This window comes from Cebus imitator, unplaced genomic scaffold, assembly GCF_001604975.1.
Source record: "Cebus imitator isolate Cc_AM_T3 unplaced genomic scaffold, Cebus_imitator-1.0 Scaffold128, whole genome shotgun sequence".
NCBI lineage: Eukaryota > Metazoa > Chordata > Mammalia > Primates > Cebidae > Cebus > Cebus imitator.
In genome coordinates this window covers 1725013-1742406 of record NW_016107443.1, presented here as the reverse complement: position 1 = coordinate 1742406, position 17394 = coordinate 1725013, and the positions used below count along the sequence as shown (strand labels likewise).

The following is a 17394-nucleotide window of genomic DNA, read 5'->3' as shown; positions in this document are numbered from 1 at the left end:
TTCTGATTTTGGGTATTCTCAGCCTTTTTAGGCTGGTTTCTTCCCTTCGTTATAAATTTATCCATCTGTGGTCTTTATAATTACCGTCTTTATAGTTGGGTTTCTGAAAAGACGTCCAACTTGTTGATTCCCGGCACTAAAACCTGAGCAACCCAATCACCGGCCAAAACAGCGGCTTTAAGATTGATGGTGCTTTTCTGACTCTGCACCAAGAACCGTCGCACCAAGGCAGCAGCAAAACCGCCTCGCCGGCCTCAAGAGTCTCACACAACTGCATTTGCACAATAATTCCAAAATCTGTTTACATTTAGAACTGGAGTGTATTCTAAACTTATCTTCTTCAGCTGGCTGTGGTGGTACATGCCTTTAGTCCCAGCTACTTGGGAGCCTGAGGCAGGAGGATCTCTTGAGCCAGGGAGGTGGAGGTTGCAGTGAGCCGAGATTGCACCACTGCACTCCAGCCTGGGTGACAGAGCGAGACCCTGTCTCAAAAAAAAAAGAAGCAAATAGCAACAGCCCCAAAACAACAAAAAAGCAAAAACTTGTCTTCTAATTGTGCTTGTATTCATAGCTAACACTTCTTGACTATACTAAGACTTTCATTATATTACATCATTTAATCCCTACAGAACCCTAGGAAATAGGTCTTAGCATTACTTCCATGTCGTCAGATGAAAATTTAAACTCCAGAGAGGTAAAAACGTTCCCAGGTTACACTGTAAGTGGTGTAGCTTAGATGTGAAGGCAGGCAGATGGCTCTACCACGCACACTCCCAAATCCTATGCTATTCTGCTCATTTGTGTGTGTTAAACATACTACAAGCATCCAGGGCAGACCCTGAAGGGTGAGAGGAGAGAGATGAAGTAGGCTTTCGCCTTGCCTTGGATAATTCACCATAGTGAATCCATAGTATGGTAGATTGCAGATGTAGGAGAGTGGAGAAATTTGGAGATGGGCAAGGGAACCAAAACACAGAGCACCCCTCACCAGGTTTGGTGACTACATGTTTACATTAGGCGCACAATTTAGTTCTAATCTTGCACGTCTGATAGTGATTCACTTGTTTTATTGAATAAAGCTTCCTTTTTCTGCATCAGAAAGCACTTAACGCTTATTAAGAAAATCATTTTGCACTGTAAAGACCAAATAAATCATTTCCTTCCATTTGATTCTAGAGACGTGAAAGTTTCACACTGTGATGATGCCGTGTGGCTCAGCATTGACTTACTTTGTGCTGTGACAAATGCCACCCACGGCTGCCGTTTTAGAGTTCCCATTCAGCACTTACCATGTTGTTTCTCTTACAGCAGTAATACTGGCTTTAGTTCTTGGTGATCTTATCTTCATAAAATTTTGTTGCTGAAGTTCAGAATAGTTCCTTTTGTCCAATATTTATTCAAACTCCCTCAATTTCCAAGATTGGAAATTGCTGCTAGACATTTTTCTGTGAGCATTTTGGAGAAATCTGAAAACAGTCTCATTTGATTTATATCATAGGTAAAAATCTCATGATTTTCTTTCCTTGCCTGGTTTTGGCATCAGGGTTATGGTAGCCTTGTAAAAGTCAGCTCAGATGTGCTCTTTTGCTGGAGTTTCTGTGTAATTGGAACTCTTATTCCTTAAATATTTGATAGAATCATCAGTGAGACCATCTGGGCCTGGAGTTTTCTTTGTGGGACAAGCTTTGAGACTTTTTACAGTTATACCTACTATTGATGTTTACTGTTTCTACTGATTCCTTCTTGGTAATTGGTACTTTTTTTCTAGAAATTTGTCCCTTTCTATCTAGATTTCCAAATTATTGATGAAAGTTGTCCCTAAGATCCTTCATCATGTTTATAACATTGGCAGGTGTATTGCTCTTTCCATCCCTCCTATGGCTCCTTATTCACTCCCTGCCTCTCTCTTTTCCTCCCATCCCCCTCCCCTCCCTCAGTCTCTTAATTTTGCCAGAATTGTCTTTTCAAAGAGCAACCTTGGCTTTGTTAATTTTTATGTCTTTTTTTCTGTCTTTGTGTCTTCATTTTTTTTTGTTACCTTTCTTCTTCTTTGGGTTTATTTTGCCATACTTGTCCACACTTCTTAAGAACCTTAATTCCTTAATTTTAAGCCTTTCTTTTTTGCTAATACGTATGTTTAATATAGAATTTTAACTCCATCTTGAGCTGTATCCTATGTGTTTTGCTATATAGTGTTTTTATTACTGAGCAGGTCAAATATTTTCTTCTGTCTTTTTTCGAGACAAGGTCTTGCTCTGTTGCCCAGGCTACAGTGCATTGGCGTGATCGTGTTTCACTACAGCCTCTACCTCCTTGTCTCAAGTGATCCTCTTGCCTCAGCCTCCCATGCAGCTGGGACCATAGGCGCATACCATCATGCCCGGCTAATTTTTTTACTCTTTTGTAGAGATGGGGTCCCACTTTGTTGCTCAGGCTGGGCTTGAACTCCTGAGCTCAAGTGATCCTTCTGTCTTGGCCTCCCAAAGTGCTGGGATTACAGGTGTGAGCCACCACACCTGGCAGATATTTTCTAATAAACATCATGACTTCTTCTTTGACCCATAGGTTATTTGTTAAATAACAGACCTAACGTGTGTGTGTGTGTGTGTGTGTGTGTGTGTGTGTGTGTGTGTGTGACGAAGTCTTGCTCTGTCGCCCAGGCTGGAGTGCAGTGGTGCAATCTTGGCTCACTGCAACCTCTGCCTCCCAGGTTCAATCATTTCTCCTGCCTCAGCCTCCCAAGCAGCTGGGACTACAGGCACGCACCACCACACCCAGCTGATTTTTGTATTTTTAGTAGAGATGGGGTTTTACCACATTAGCCAGACTGGTCTCAAACTCCTGACCTTGTGATCCACCTGCCTTGGCCTCCCAAAGTGCTTAGATTACTAGAGTGAGCCACCGCGCCTGGCCTAATCTAACTTTTTGTTATTACAACTTGTGGTCACAGAACAGGCTCCTTTCCTGTTTTCTTTAAAAAGCTTTAGAAACTTTTTTGATGGTCTGGATGGTTTTCACAGACATTCCATGTGCACTTGAAGAGATTGTGTATGCTGCAGTTGTTGAATTGGGGCTTCTAGATATGGTCTTCATGTTGTTGGTTAAATGTGTCATTCAAATACTCTATATCCTTAATGACTTTCTTAATTTTTACCAGTTGCTGATAGAGATCTCTCATTACGATCAGGAATTTGTTCTATTTTTCCTTATATTCTGTCAATGCTGTTGGGTGTATTTTGAGGCTATACTAGTTGCATTCACATGTAAATTTCTTCAGTCTTCAATTCAGAGTTGAATCTTTTATGAATGAACAGTTTTATTTCTAGGTATTTTGCTTTAAAATATAATTTGTCTTATATTAGTATAAACACATTAATTTTCTTTTGAGGAGTGTAGGCATAGCATATCTTTTCCATCTCTTTACTTTCAAACTTTCTGAATCATTAGGTTCTATTTGTGTCATTGTAAATAGCATATAATTGGAGTTCGTATTTTTTTCCAGTCTGATAATCTTTGCCTTTTAATGGAATCATTGAGTCCATTTATATTTCATGAATCATTGATCTGCATTTTTAAATATATTTTTTGTTATACTTTATAATTTCCGGGGTACATGTGCAGATCTTGCAGGGTTGTTATGTAGGTATACACTTGCCATGGTGGTTTGCTGCCTCCATCCCCCCATCCCCTACATCAGGTATTTCTCCCAATATTATCCCTCCACAATCTCCCTTTTGAGATGGAGTTTCACTCTTGTCACCCAGGCTGGAGTACGGTGGCACGATCTCGGCTCACTGCAACCTCTACCTCCTCGGTTCAAGTGATTCTCCTGCCTCAGCCTTCCGAGTAGCTGGGATTACAGGCACCTGACACCACACCTGGCTAATGNTTAGTAGAGACAGGGTTTCATCATGTTACCCAGACTGGTCTCAAACTCCTGACCTCAGGTGATCTACCCTCCTCAGCCTCCCAAAGCGCTGGGATTGATTACAAGCATGGGCCACTGCACTGGCCTGCGTTTGGTTTTAAATCTATGATTTTCTATTTTTCCTAACCATTCTTTGTTGCCGTTTTTCGTCTTTCTTGCCTTTTTTCAGACAGACTGAATATGTTAAAAATTGTTTTCTCCTCCATTAGTTAGGAAGTTATATGTCCCATTTCTGTTCCTTAGTTACTAAAGAGATTACAACCTGTAGAAATTACATGTCTACTCAACTTTTCAATGTGTAAAGATAAGCAATACCTTTAGCTTCCTCTAGGATAATTCAAGGACCTTGGAAGACTTTAATTTTTGAATTTCATTTTGTCATCTCCTTACTTATATTACATATTGTGTATATATTATCTCCTATGTTTATATATATGAGTTAGTTCCCATGTGTTTTTATTCTATGATGTTTCACTAATCCCTACAAAATGTTATTGTTTTATATAGTAGTTTTGTTTTGCTTTGTTTTGTTTTGAGACAGAGCCTCCCTCTGTCGCCCAGGCTGGAGTGCAGTGGCACTGTGCAGTGGCACTGTCTTGGCTCACTGCAACCTCTGCCTCCTGTGTTCAAACGATTCTCCTACCTCAGCCTTCCAAGAAGCTAGCGTTACAGGTATCCGCCACCACACCCGGCTAATTTTTGTATTTTTAATAGAGATGGGGTTTCACTATGTTGGCCGGACTGGTCTTGAACTCCTGACCTCAAGTGATCCTCCCGCCTTAGCATCCCAAAGTGCTGGGATTATAGGTGTGAGCCACCATGCCTGGCACTGTTTTATCTAGTTAAAGTTCATTTGGATTTGCCAGTACAGAGTACTACCCCTAGTTCTGGGTAACTGGGGCCTCTGGCCTGTGACTTACGATTTAGAGGTCCTCTCTCTGGCCCTTCTCTAGCTCCACTCCTCTCCAAATGGTAAGAAGTCTGTGGCACCAAGAAGACATGCCTACCTGGGGCCTGCCTCCCTCTTCCCCTCACCTTTGCTTCTAGATCATACAACAGGAATCTAGGACCCTGGAATTCCCAGCCCAAACATTCTGTGCCGAATTCCAAGACCTAGGCCCTCCCCTTTCTCATCATGCCAAGCCATGCTACAGGTGTACATGCCCCCAGACCCAAGGGATGACCAAGGGGTACATGCATGCAAGAGAGGGGGTTTGGGGTGTGTAAGCTGTGGTGATCACATGCGTGTGCACAAAGCCTCTTACAGCCTGGAATGAAACCTTAGGGGAAGAATACGGGCAAAGCCTTCTTTTAAACTCTTGATCTGTATTTTACAAACGTTTGCAACGGGCCTGACCACAAACCCACCACTTTCTTTGTTCCTCATTCCTCCTCACATCTCAGCTCTTATGTCTTTTGCCTGAATGCATGTTTTAGGACTGACTTCAGTAATGATCTGCAGGCAGGGAACAACATCACAGTTTCTGTTTGTCTGAAAATGTCTTCATTTGCCCTCATTCTTCAAAGATATTTTCCTTGAGCGCAGAATTCTAAGTTGGCAGTTTCTTTCCAGCACACTGCAGATAGACTTCCACTGGTTCCGGCTTCCACTGTTGCTTCTGAGAAGACAGGCTGTCAGTCTAACAACGGCTCCTTAACAGCTTTTTTTTTTTTTTTTTTTTAAGGTGGAATCTCACTCTGTCACCCAGGCTGGAGTGCAGTGGCAGATCTCAGCTCACTGCAATCTCTGCATTCCAGATTCAAGCGATTCTCCTGTCTCAGCCTCCCAAGTAGCTGAGACTATAGGTGGGCTCCAGCACACCCAGCTAATTTATGTATTTTTAGTAGAGACAGGGTTCTGCCTCATTGGCCAGACTGACCTCAAACTCCTGACCTCAAGTGATCCACCCATCTCGCCCTCCCAAAGTGCTGGGATTATAGGCGTGAGCCACCACGCCCGGCTTTAATTATGCTTTTTTTTTTTTTTTTTAACCAGTTCCCTGATTCTTTTTCTGACTTCTATGAGAATTGAACAATCCAAATCAATCGCTTCTTCGCTTTTTGTTCTTTCTTTATCCACAATGAGCACCCCTGCAGTCCTTCCCTTTCTACATTTCCCTTGTGCTGGTCTTGTAAGCCAACATATGATGCCATATAATTGTCACAAAAGCATAGAGTTTTCTAGAAGACTTGAGGAACAATTATCTTATCTCTTGTAACTCAGGTCAAAAATACTGCTTGTTGCCTATATCCTAGCAGCTATGGTATAATCAAAGTATGCCAGTTAACCAGAGATAACAGAGAATAACCCTCACTCAGACCCACCCTATGGTGGTGTCAACCTATTTCTCCCCTTTTAATATTATTCTTTAATTATTCTATATCTAGATAAAAGATTCATCATTTATTGCTGTTACAGGTTGCACTGATGATATACATTTTAAAAATATGATACTGAACCTATTGAATGAGATTGAAGAGCTCTAGAACGAGGTTTTAGAGTGGAAGCACCATGGCATATGGTCACGCAGCTCGCACACTGTACAACTCTAGACGGAGGTTGCCATTTACGTCAGAGTTCCCAACCTGAAAGGGGGCCTGCATAAAGATGAATTGGAGATCATCTTTAATGAGTGGCTATCTAGTGTCAAGGTCCAGATTTCACTGTTGAAATGCTAGCAAATAGTTTTCTCTGTAATTGCTGCTATCTTCCTAGCCATCCTTAGCACCTTAAACATTTGCTAAGAACCAGTGGCTATTCAAATCCTCTTTATGATGATCTGGATAGCACTGAGCCGACTCAGATTGCACCAGAAGATGAATAGATGTTTGTGTTAGACTGTTTTTGCATTGCTATAAAGAAATCCCTAAGACTGGGTCATTTATAAGAAAAGGGGTTTAATTGGCTCCTGGTTCTGCAAGCTGTGCAAGAAGCATGGTGGCATTTGCATCTGGAGGTCACTGATCACCAAGGGAATGGTGGCCCAAGCCATTCATGAAGGATCCCCTATGATCCAAACACTTCCACCAGGTCACACCTCCAACATTCAACATGAGACTTGGATGGGGACATGTATCCAAACTATGTCAACGTTCCAGCTGAAAAAGAGAAAAAATGGCTTTAATGCGCAATGACTAAAGGTTTCCGACTTCACAGATTTCCCTCTTTCATCAGTGATCCTAGAGATGTTATGACCTCATAGGATGTTCTCAGTTTATGCAGAAGGTAGTAGGAGTGACATGATTTCGAATACCATAAAGCTTCTCCTTCTGTTCAGCCTTGAGGAAGCATTCCAGATCTGGCAACTGAAAGCAGCCTTTTGAGTGGTACCAGTCTGCATTAAGTTCTTGTTCCATATTTTTTTCCAAGATGATTGCTGGAATCATCTTTCATTCTGGCCTTTCCTACCCTCATTTGGAAGTTGAGTAGATCCTGTCTTTAGTGAAAAGCATGGTTGATTTTGATCAAAGGTCCCAGTCACAGCACATAGTAGGCACTCACTCTGTATGTACACTGAGTACACGAATTCACCTTTGGTCATATCTTGCACACCACTTAGGTCCTGCCCTACGAGTTAGCAAAGCTCAAGAATGAGTTTGTAGACATTTAAAAATTGTATAGTAGCATTTTGAATTTGATGTCTTTCACCTGATGGACTCAAAACATTTTACTTACAATGAGACAAAGTCTCGGAAGGCTGGCATTGTGTCCTGGTAGAAGGAGTAAGGGTTCTGCCAAATAGCTGTATGACCTTGACCTGTCCCCTAAACTTGTAGGGGTGTCCAGTCTTTTGGCTTCTCTGGGCCACACTGGAAGAATTGTTGTGGGCCACACATAAAATACACTAACACTAATGATAGCTGATGAGCTTAAAAAAAAAAAAATTGCCAAGAAATCTCATAATGTTTTAAGAAATGAATTTGTGTTGGGCCACATTCAAAACCATCTTGGGCCACATGTGACTGTGGGCCATGGGTTGGACAAGCTTGCAGTGATGGGCCTCTTTCATTTGGAGAATGAAGGTTCATTATAGATGATATCTGAGTTCCTTTATAGAAATAAACCACTCTGATACTCTCTCCTGAGGCTACACTTAAATACTCGTGAATTAAATCTAAGTCAACTCTACCAGTTTCAGGTAGAGTCAAGCCTAAGGCATTTGTAGAGGAGAGCATTTTCTGTGGTGCTGTAGTTCACTCAATAATGCCTTTGTTGGCCAGGCATGGTGGCTCATGCCTGTAATCCCAGTACCTTGGAAGGCTGAGGCGGGCAGATCACCTGAGGTCAGGAGTTCAAGACCAGCCTGACCAACTTAGAGAAACCCCGTCTCTACTAAAAATACAAAATTAGCTGGGTGTGGTGATGCATACCTGTGATCCCAGCTACCTGGGAGGCTGAGGCAACAGAATCACTTGAACCTGGGAGGCAGAGTTTGTGGTGAGCCGAGATCGCGCCACTGCACTCCAGCCTCCAACCTAGGCAACAAGAGCAAAACTCTGACTCAAAAAAAACAAAATTCCATGCTTTTGGAGGGGGAACAGAGTTCAAAAACTTAAAAAATATTTTAATTTCTAAACATTTTATTGAAACTTATGGCATACATATAAGTGTACAACTCAGTGAATTTCATGAACTGAACACATCCATGTAACCGACAGACTATTCCCTGTACCTCAGAAGCCTCCCTTGTGCCTACGTCCAATATTATTAAAACTCCCTTCCCTTCCAAGGATCACCCTTCTCCTGACTTCTCCCCATATCGATTGGTTTCTTCTGCTTTGGTTTCTCATGAATGGAATTATGTACAATAAGCACTCTTTTCTGTCTGGTTTCCTTGGCCAACACTATATTTCTGAGATGCATTGAGATTGTTGTGTATAGCTGTAGCAGACACTCAGATCTTTCCTCCAGAGAGACATCGATACATCTTCGCACCACTGTGTTAACATCCCCATTTGAGTGACTCATTTGGGAAGATCAATAACATGCCATTATGCCCAGAGAGAGGTTAAAAGGGGAGGGACAAATTAGAGGCTTTTTATAATTGATTAACATATTATAGCATCACTACATAATACAATTTATTGATTAAAGACATGCAAGTCATCTTTTGAAGGAGAAATATTCACCTCCTGGTCTAAAACATCATCATGTCAGGTCCAGGAAAGACTCTCTCCTAGTGCTGGTTATGAGTATTCGATTAGAGAATTCTTTTTTTTTTTTTTAATTGCATTTTAGGCTTTGGGGTACATGTGAAGAACATACAAGATTGTTGCATAGGTACACACATGGCAGCGTGATTTGCTGCCTTCCTCCCCTTCACCTATATCTGGCATTTCTCCCCAGGCTATCTCTCCCCAACTCCCCACCCCCGGCTGTCCCTCCCCTATTTCCCCCTCAACAGACCGCAGTGTATAGTGCTCCCCTCCCTGTGTCCATGTGTTCTCATTGTTCAACACCCACCTATGAGTGAGAACATGCGGTGTTTGAATTCTTAAAGATTGCCAGCTTTACCTTGAGACAGAAATTCTGGCTTATATATCCCCCTTCTTTCCAAGCCCTCCACCCCTTAATCCCAGCACTGCCTGATCCTGCACATACTAGGTGCAAAATAGATATTTGTTGAATGAATGAATAGATGAATGAATGAATAAATGAGTACAGCTAACATTTCCAGTGCATTCACAGTGCCAGCCACTTTGCAAAGATTTATTGTTTACTCACCGCAACAGCACTATCACGTGGGTGCTGCTATCTCGATTTGCTAGATGGGGAAACATGACCATTGGAAATAACTTGTCCATAGTCACTCAGATATTATGTGGCCAAGCTGGGACTTTTGAACTCATGCTCTTAAGTCTTCACCACTGTGAATTCACACCCTATCTTGGGCTTGTAGAGGCTGCAAGTAGTGGCCGGATTCAAGAGTGTCCTTGGCTGAGAGCTCTGCTAGCTAAGGACACACAGCCTGATTTGTCCCAGCCACTTCCCTCTGGCTGTGTAGAGGGAGCCTGCCTAGTTGGCTCTCACCACCCCTTTGCTGGTGCCTGTGCCCATGAGTGGTTCCTTTCTCAGCACCGCACACCAGCCCTCGTTCCTAATGCTGACTGCCTGTCACGGGGTAATGTAGGCCAACTCCCAGACATTAGAGGATCAGACAGTCTTAGCATTTCGATTCTCTCTGTGTGCTGAACTCTCGCCTAGCCCCTGCCCCACCTGTAGCACATGCATTTCATCTAGTTTACTCCTGTGCAGCCCTCACATCTCACCTGGCACATATTGGCCCTCAATAAATATTTGTTGAATGAATAAATGAATGAATGGTAAATGAGGCTGTTAAATTCAATTCTGATATAAACTACTACAAACTAAACTACCAAACTAAAAATTCACATCCTATGTATTTGCCTGTTGCTGCTGCTTGTCTCCCCTTCTCTGCCGCTCTGCCGGTGGGGCCTAGGGTTTTTATGGGTACAGGATTGGGGCACAGGGCAGGCCAGGGTAATTTTGGAAAAGGCAACATTCGGGCAGGGAAACAGGAATGCATGTTCTCACTTTGGACTGCGGGTCCAGGCTTGAGGATGTGGCCCTTGTCGGGGACCACCCTCTTCTACCCAATATTTTCCTGCCTCCTGTCCATATCACTTATCCTTTTACAGTATAAAACATACAAGAGTGAAACTCTGTCTCAAAAAAAAAAAAAAAAAGAGAAAACAAAAAAAAAAAAAAAAAAAAAAAAAAAAAAAAAAAAAAAAAATTAAACTCTGTCTCAAAAAAAAAAAAAAACATAAATAGAAGCTGGGCAAAGTGGCGCTGCCTGAGGCAGGAAGATTGCTTAAAGCCTGGGCAACATAGCGAGACCCCATCTCTTTAAAAAGTTTTATTTTGAGGAAAAATAACATAAAAAAGGATAGATTATTTAAAAGATTCTATTGGCCGGGTGCAGTGGCTCACACCTGTAATCCCAGCACTTTGGGAGGCCAAGGCGGGCAGATCACCTGTGGTCGGGAGTTCAAGACCAGCATGACCAACCTGGAGAAACCCCATCTCTATTGAAAATGCAAAATTAGCTGGGCGTGGTGATGCAAGCCTGTAATCCCAGCTACTTGAGAGGCTGAGGCAGGAGAATCTCTTGAACCCGGGAGGCAGAGGTTGCAGTGAGCCGAGATCACGCCATTGCACTCCAGCCTGGGGAACAAGAGCAAAACTCCAACTCAAAAAAAAAAAAAAAAAATGATTCTGTGTAATGGTAATAATGATGTAACATTTTGCATGTGTTGATGTTTTCCATAAATCCACATGGACTGCCTTGCTTCTTAGTATGGGAGGTGTAAGTAAGTGTGGGAGGTGACCCTCCCATAATAAACATGGGATTTGCTTGTTGTCACCAGTGCCCACCTGGCATTTCTGAGTCTCGGGAACCATAGTAATGTGAAGTGCACAGGATCACAGGTTGGCTTGTTGTCTAACCTTTGAGGTATTGCTGTGCTGTGATTATGGCAGCTGTGGTGATCTGTCTTCTCCTTACTTTATTCCAGAATGGCCTTCTCTGGCAGGCAGTGTGGCCGTGTTGGCAGAACTGAAGAAGTTTTACTGACATTCAAGATATTCCTTGTCATCCTTTGTCTTCATGTCATTCTGGTAACATCCCTAGAAGGTAACATGTCTGTTTATCTTCATTTTTTTTTTCTGTTTATCTGCTTATATGTGTGTATTTTTTTATTATTTAGGATTTTTTTACTCTGGCAAAATAACATAATATTTATTATTTTAACCATTTTTAAGTACACAGTTCATTGGCATTAAGTACATTCACAATTTTGTGTAACTGTCACCGCTATTCATTTCCAAAATGTTTTCATCATCCCAAATAGAAACTCCATGTCCATCAAACAGTAACTCCCCACGTCCTTCCTGTACCCGTTCCTGGTGACGTCTGTTCCTTTCCTATGTATTTGCCTATTGCAGGTGCCTCAGATAAGTGGGATCACATAATATTTGTCTTTTTGTGCCCAGCTTATTTCACTTAGGATATTTTCAAGGTTCACTCAAGTTGCAGCATGTATCAGAATTTCATTCTTCTTTTTTATTTTGAGATAGAGTCTCGCTTTATTGCCCAGGCTGGAGTGCAGTGGTGTGATCTCGGCTCACCACAACCTCCACCTCCCAGGTTCAAGCAGTTCTCCTGCCTCAGCCTCCTGAGTAGCTGGGATTACAGATGCGCACCACCACATCTGGCTAATTTTTGTATTTTTAGTAGAGGCGGTGTTTTACCATGTTGCTCAGGCTGGTCTCAAACTCCTGACCTCATGATCCACCCTCCTTGGCCTCCCAAAGTGCTGGGATTACAGGCGTGAGCCACTGCACCCGGCCAGAATTTTATTCTTTTTAAAGGCTAATGTTTCGCTGCGTGCATTGACCACATTTGGTCTATTCATTAATCCATCGATGGACATTTGGGTCATTTCCCCCTTTTGGCTGTTGTGAATAATGCTGCTATGAACATGGGTGTACAAATCACTGTTTGAGTCCCTGCTTTCATTTTTTTGGGGTATATACCTCGGAGGGAATTGCTGGATCATGTAAGTCTGTGTTTAACATCTTGAGAAACTGCTAAACTGTTTTCCACAGTGGCTGTATCACTTTACATTCCTGCAAGCAAGGCACCAGAATTCCAGTTCCTCCCATTCTTGACAATGCTTGTATTTTCCTGTTGTTTGGGCAGTGGGTGTGAGGTGGTATCTTATTGTGGTTTTGATGTGTATTTCCTTAATGATGAGTGACGTTGAACATCTTTTCATGTGCTTGCTGGCCACACGTATATCTTCTTTGGAGAAGTGTCTATTCAAGTCCTTTGCTCAGTTTTGAACTGGGTTGTTTTTGTTGGTGTTGAGTTTTGGAGTTCTTTGTGTATTCTGGATATTAATCCCTTGTCAGATATATAATTTGGAAATATTTTCTCCCATTCTGTGGGGTGTTTTTTCCACTGTCTTAATAGTGTCATTTCATGCATAAATTCTTTTAATTTTAATGTAGTCTAATTTACTTTTTACTTTTGTTGTCTATGCTTTGGTGTTATATCAAAGAAATCACTGCCAAATCCAATATCAGGAAGGCTTTCTCTTATGTTTTCTTCCAATAATTTTATAGTTTTAGCTCTTATGTTTAGGTCCTTTGATCAATTTCGAGTTCATTTTTGTATATGGTGTAAGGTAAGGGTCCAGCTCCATTCTCGTGCATGTGGATATCGTTTTCCAGCAGCATTTATTGAAAAGACTGCCCTGTTGCCATTGAATGGTCTTGGTACTTTTGTCAAAAATCACTTTGTTACTGGTGGAGGGTGTCTAGGTTCTTGGCATCTTGAACAAAGAATTGGACAGAACGCACAAACAAAGCAAGGAAGGAAGAGATTTATTGAAAATGAAAGTACACTCCTCAGTGTGGGAGCAGGCCGGAGCATAGGGGCTCAAAGGCCCTGTTACAGAATTTGTGGGGGTTTCCATTGGTTACTTGGGGTATGCCCTATGTACATGAAGAGGATGAAGTAAAGTTACAAAGTCATTTATTTGGCGTACACCCTATGGAGAGAATATTTCCTGTCATAGCTGAAGTGTGAATGGCCTTATGTTCCTTGCCTCCAGACCCTATTTTCCTACCTCAACTTGACTGTATAGATGAGGGTTTATTTCTGGTGTTTACTTGTTTCTAAATATATCTACTTGAAGGCGCAACCATATGGAAATTTAAAGGCAGTAGAGAATCAGCCAAATGAAGCAACCTGGTGTTTTCAGAAAGGGGATCTTTAGAAGCTCGTGGGACAAGAAAAAAAGGTACCTGAGGAAGGCAGATGAAAGGCCAGCAATACAGCGCCTGCAGTTTCTGTGGCACAGCTGCCAAAAGCAAGTGTAAAGAATCCTTCTTAGGAGGTTCATGCCTGTATTCCAGCACTTTGGAGGCTGAGGAGGGTGGATTACCTGAACCCAAGAATTCAAGACAAGCCTGAGCAACATAGTGAGACCCCATCTCTACAAAAATGAAATGACATAAAATATTAGCCAGGCGTGGTGGCGGTTAGCTGTATTCTCAGCTACTCAGGAGGCTGAGGTGGGAGGATCACTTGAGCCCAGGAGGCGGAGGTTGCAGTGAGCAGTGATCATACCACTGCAGTCCAGCCTGGGTGGCAGAGTGCAACCCTATCTTAAAAACAAAAACAAAAACAGAGCAACAACAAAAAGAATCCTCATTAGGAATGAGAGTAGGAAATGATTGTTACTTAAGAAGACATCAAGGACACACAGAGAAATACCTTTCTTACTCAGAACTGGGTGGCAGGACCAAGGCATCTTTATTGCATAAGATAAAAACCCACTGGCAGCAAACAACAAAACATACAGACAAATAAAATACACACACAAATATACAGACTAAGTGGAAAATGTCCCAACAAGCTAAAACACAATTGGCGATCGTTTAACAAGTAGGTACTGGGGCATGTTGTCAAGAAGCCACCATTCTTTAAGAAAAGAAATGATGGCTTATGCCTGTAATCCCAGCACTTTGGGAGGCTGAGGTGGGTGGACCACCTGAGGTCAGGAGTACAAGGCCAGCCTGGCCAATATGGTGAAACCCTGTCTCTACGAAAAACACAAAAAAATTAGCTGGGCATGGTGGCGTGCACCTGTAATCCCAGCTACTCGGGAGGCTGAGAAAGGGGAATTGCTTGAACCTGGGAAGCGGAGGTTGTAGTGAGCCGAGATTGTGCCATTGCTCTCCAACCTGAGCCACAGAGTGAGATTCCATCTCAAAAAGAAAAGAAAAGAAATAATAAGGACTAAATGTATTTTGAAGACTTATAACATGCCAGGTTCCTACATGCTTAAGACACGTCCACTCCCTTAATCTTCTAAATCCGTTCTCCAAAGGGGAGTTGCTAATTGTATCCCCATTTTCCAGATCAGGAAGCTGAGGCTCAGAGAGATAAGTAACTTGCCCAAGGCTGTTAGCCCTTAAGAAGCGGCAGAGCTGGGTTTTGAACCCAGTAGCCAGCTTCTAGATTTTGTGCTTGTAACCACAAAACCAAGTTCTCAAACTTGAGCATGCATCAGAATCCCCTGGAGGGCTTACGGAGGTGCTGTTCACAGGGCCCAGTCCCTGAAATTGTGCTTCAGTATGTCTGGGGTGGGACCAAGGAATTGACAGCTCTAACAAGCTCTGAGGTGATACTGACCATATAGTCTAGGGACTACACTTTGAGAACCACTACTACACAACTGGTAGAAGACAGAGAGAGAAAACTCTTCCTGATATATATATATATATGTATATATATGTATGTATATATGTATGTGTGTGTGTGTGTATATATATATATATGTCAAACTCTGAGTGACAGAGCGAGACTGTCTCAAACAAAAAATAAAATAATCTAAACTATTCTCACACACATCATCTCCTTAGGGCACTGAAACATCACTGTGTCCCTACTTTACTGATGAGTAAATGTCCCCAGGGAGGTTATTGGTTAGGAAGTGGCGGAGCCCACACTAGATGCTAAATCTTCAGTCTCACGTTTCGGCGTTTTTTCCACCGCAAGGGTAGATGAGGCAAGAAAGTGGAGCACAAGGGAAAAAACACATCCAAGTGAAAGCTGTTAGAAATATGTCTTTTTCAAAAATTATGTTTTAAAATGCCAACAACAGAGGCAGGTAAATAGGAAAGTGCTTGGCTCTGAAACAAACCTAAGAAAAGCTGAGTGATGGCTTAAGGCAGCTGAATGTATTTCTTGCTCCAGATCTCTGATGAATTGATTTCTTAAAGCAGTGGCTCCCCAAATGTGGCAGACAAGTAGCACTGGTGTCAGCTGTCTCTCAGAACGCCCAGTAAGAGTATTTATTCCTCTTTTAGTTTTTCTTTTTCTTTCTTTTTTTTTTTTTTTTTGGAGACAGGATCTTGTTCCGTCATCCAGACTGGAGTGCACGATCTCAGCTCACTGTAGTCTCAACCTCCCAGGCTCAAGTGATCCTTCCACCTCAATCTCCAGAGTAGCTGCGACTGCAGGTGCGTGCCACCACGCCCAGCTAATTTTTAAATTTTTTTGTAGAGATGGGGTCTCACTATATTGCCCAGGGTGGTCTCGAATTCCTGGGCTCAAGCCATGCTCCCACCTCACTTCCCAAAGTTCTGGAATTACAGGTGTGAGCCCCCACGCCCTGCTCACGTTACTGAATAATCACCTTGCTAGCACTTACCACCTGCCAGCCACTGTTCTAAGCCCTTACAAATGGCTACCTCATTTAAAGCCCACTTTATAACCCCTTGAAAAAGGCACTATTACGAGCTCATTTTACAGGTGAGGAAACTGAGGCATGGAGGAGGTAAACAACCTGCCCTAGGTCAAATAATTAAGAGGTTGCAGAGTTACAATTCAAACTCAGGCCATCTGGCTCCAAAGCTTGTACGATGGGGCCTTTTGGCATTCTTAAATTCTCTGCTATGCTAGGCTCCATTGCTTGGTAGTTGTGAATCTGCAGATTAAAAGATGGAATCCGTAATTGTGAGAATCACTGAATGTTATTCTGGATCACCCAGGTGCCTCATAGGCTTTGGACTGATAGCTTTGGACTGGAGCAGGGGTTCATTTAGTTCCAGATGGCTCGGGCCTGGTCTTTGAAGCCAAGGGGACTGACCTGCCACTTCTCCATTGGGTTATCACTTGTGCGATAATGATGGCCTGATCTGCGCCCAGCAGTACTGGCTGCTGAGAACCTCATCTCTGACTCCAGGGAATTTACACCACAGCTGGAGGGCCATAACTGTGATGCGTGAGAACAATACAAACTATAACTGAGTCTTAAAGTGTGAGTCAGTGCTATAGGGTGCTCACATATGGCCCGCGGCCAGATCGTAGATTAGTCTAGCTCCATGCTAAGCCACTGGTAGCAGATGCTATTGGTGTTCTGCACATATCCCCTTGGCCCACCCCAGGGATCACCTGCAGACAGTTCCTGTGAATGCTGACAGCTTTCATGTCTCTCTGAGAATGATCTTTGCCCATGGGAATGTGCTTGGCCTGTGCGTGGGACAAACCAGAAGTCCCAGGGAGACAACACCCCCAAACAGTGAGTGATGGGAGTTGCTGTTTAAATATGCCAGCTTCCTTGTCCCTTGGTGGGACCACACTCAGGTGTGTTCTATCAGGTGTGTTCTACGTCACCTTCCAGAGTTCCCCAGTTGTTCACCTGCTCATGAATGTGCCCACTGTACTCCCCATCGTACTCCCCATAGTACTCACCTACTCATGAATGTGCCCATCGTACTCCCCATAGTACTCACCTGCTCATGAATGTGCCCATCGTACTCCCCATAGTACGCCCCATAGTACTCACCTGCTCATGAATGTGCCCATCGTACTCCCCATAGTACACCCCATAGTACTCACCTGCTCATGAATGTGCCCATCGTACTC

General features: G+C 42.8%; 1 protein-coding gene across 6 annotated transcripts in view; it reads left to right on the top strand.

Moving 5' to 3' along the window:
* ADGRG2 (adhesion G protein-coupled receptor G2) overlaps positions 1-17394 on the top strand; it is a 98477-nt gene that overhangs the window by 3638 nt on the left and 77445 nt on the right. For all 6 annotated transcript variants that reach the window (XM_017540634.1, XM_017540635.1, XM_037742801.1 and 3 more), the window contains exon 2: positions 11468-11586. In XM_017540634.1, the coding sequence (XP_017396123.1) occupies positions 11469-11586 (118 nt within the window). In that variant the 5' untranslated portion in view covers position 11468. The remainder of the gene's footprint in view (positions 1-11467; positions 11587-17394) is intronic.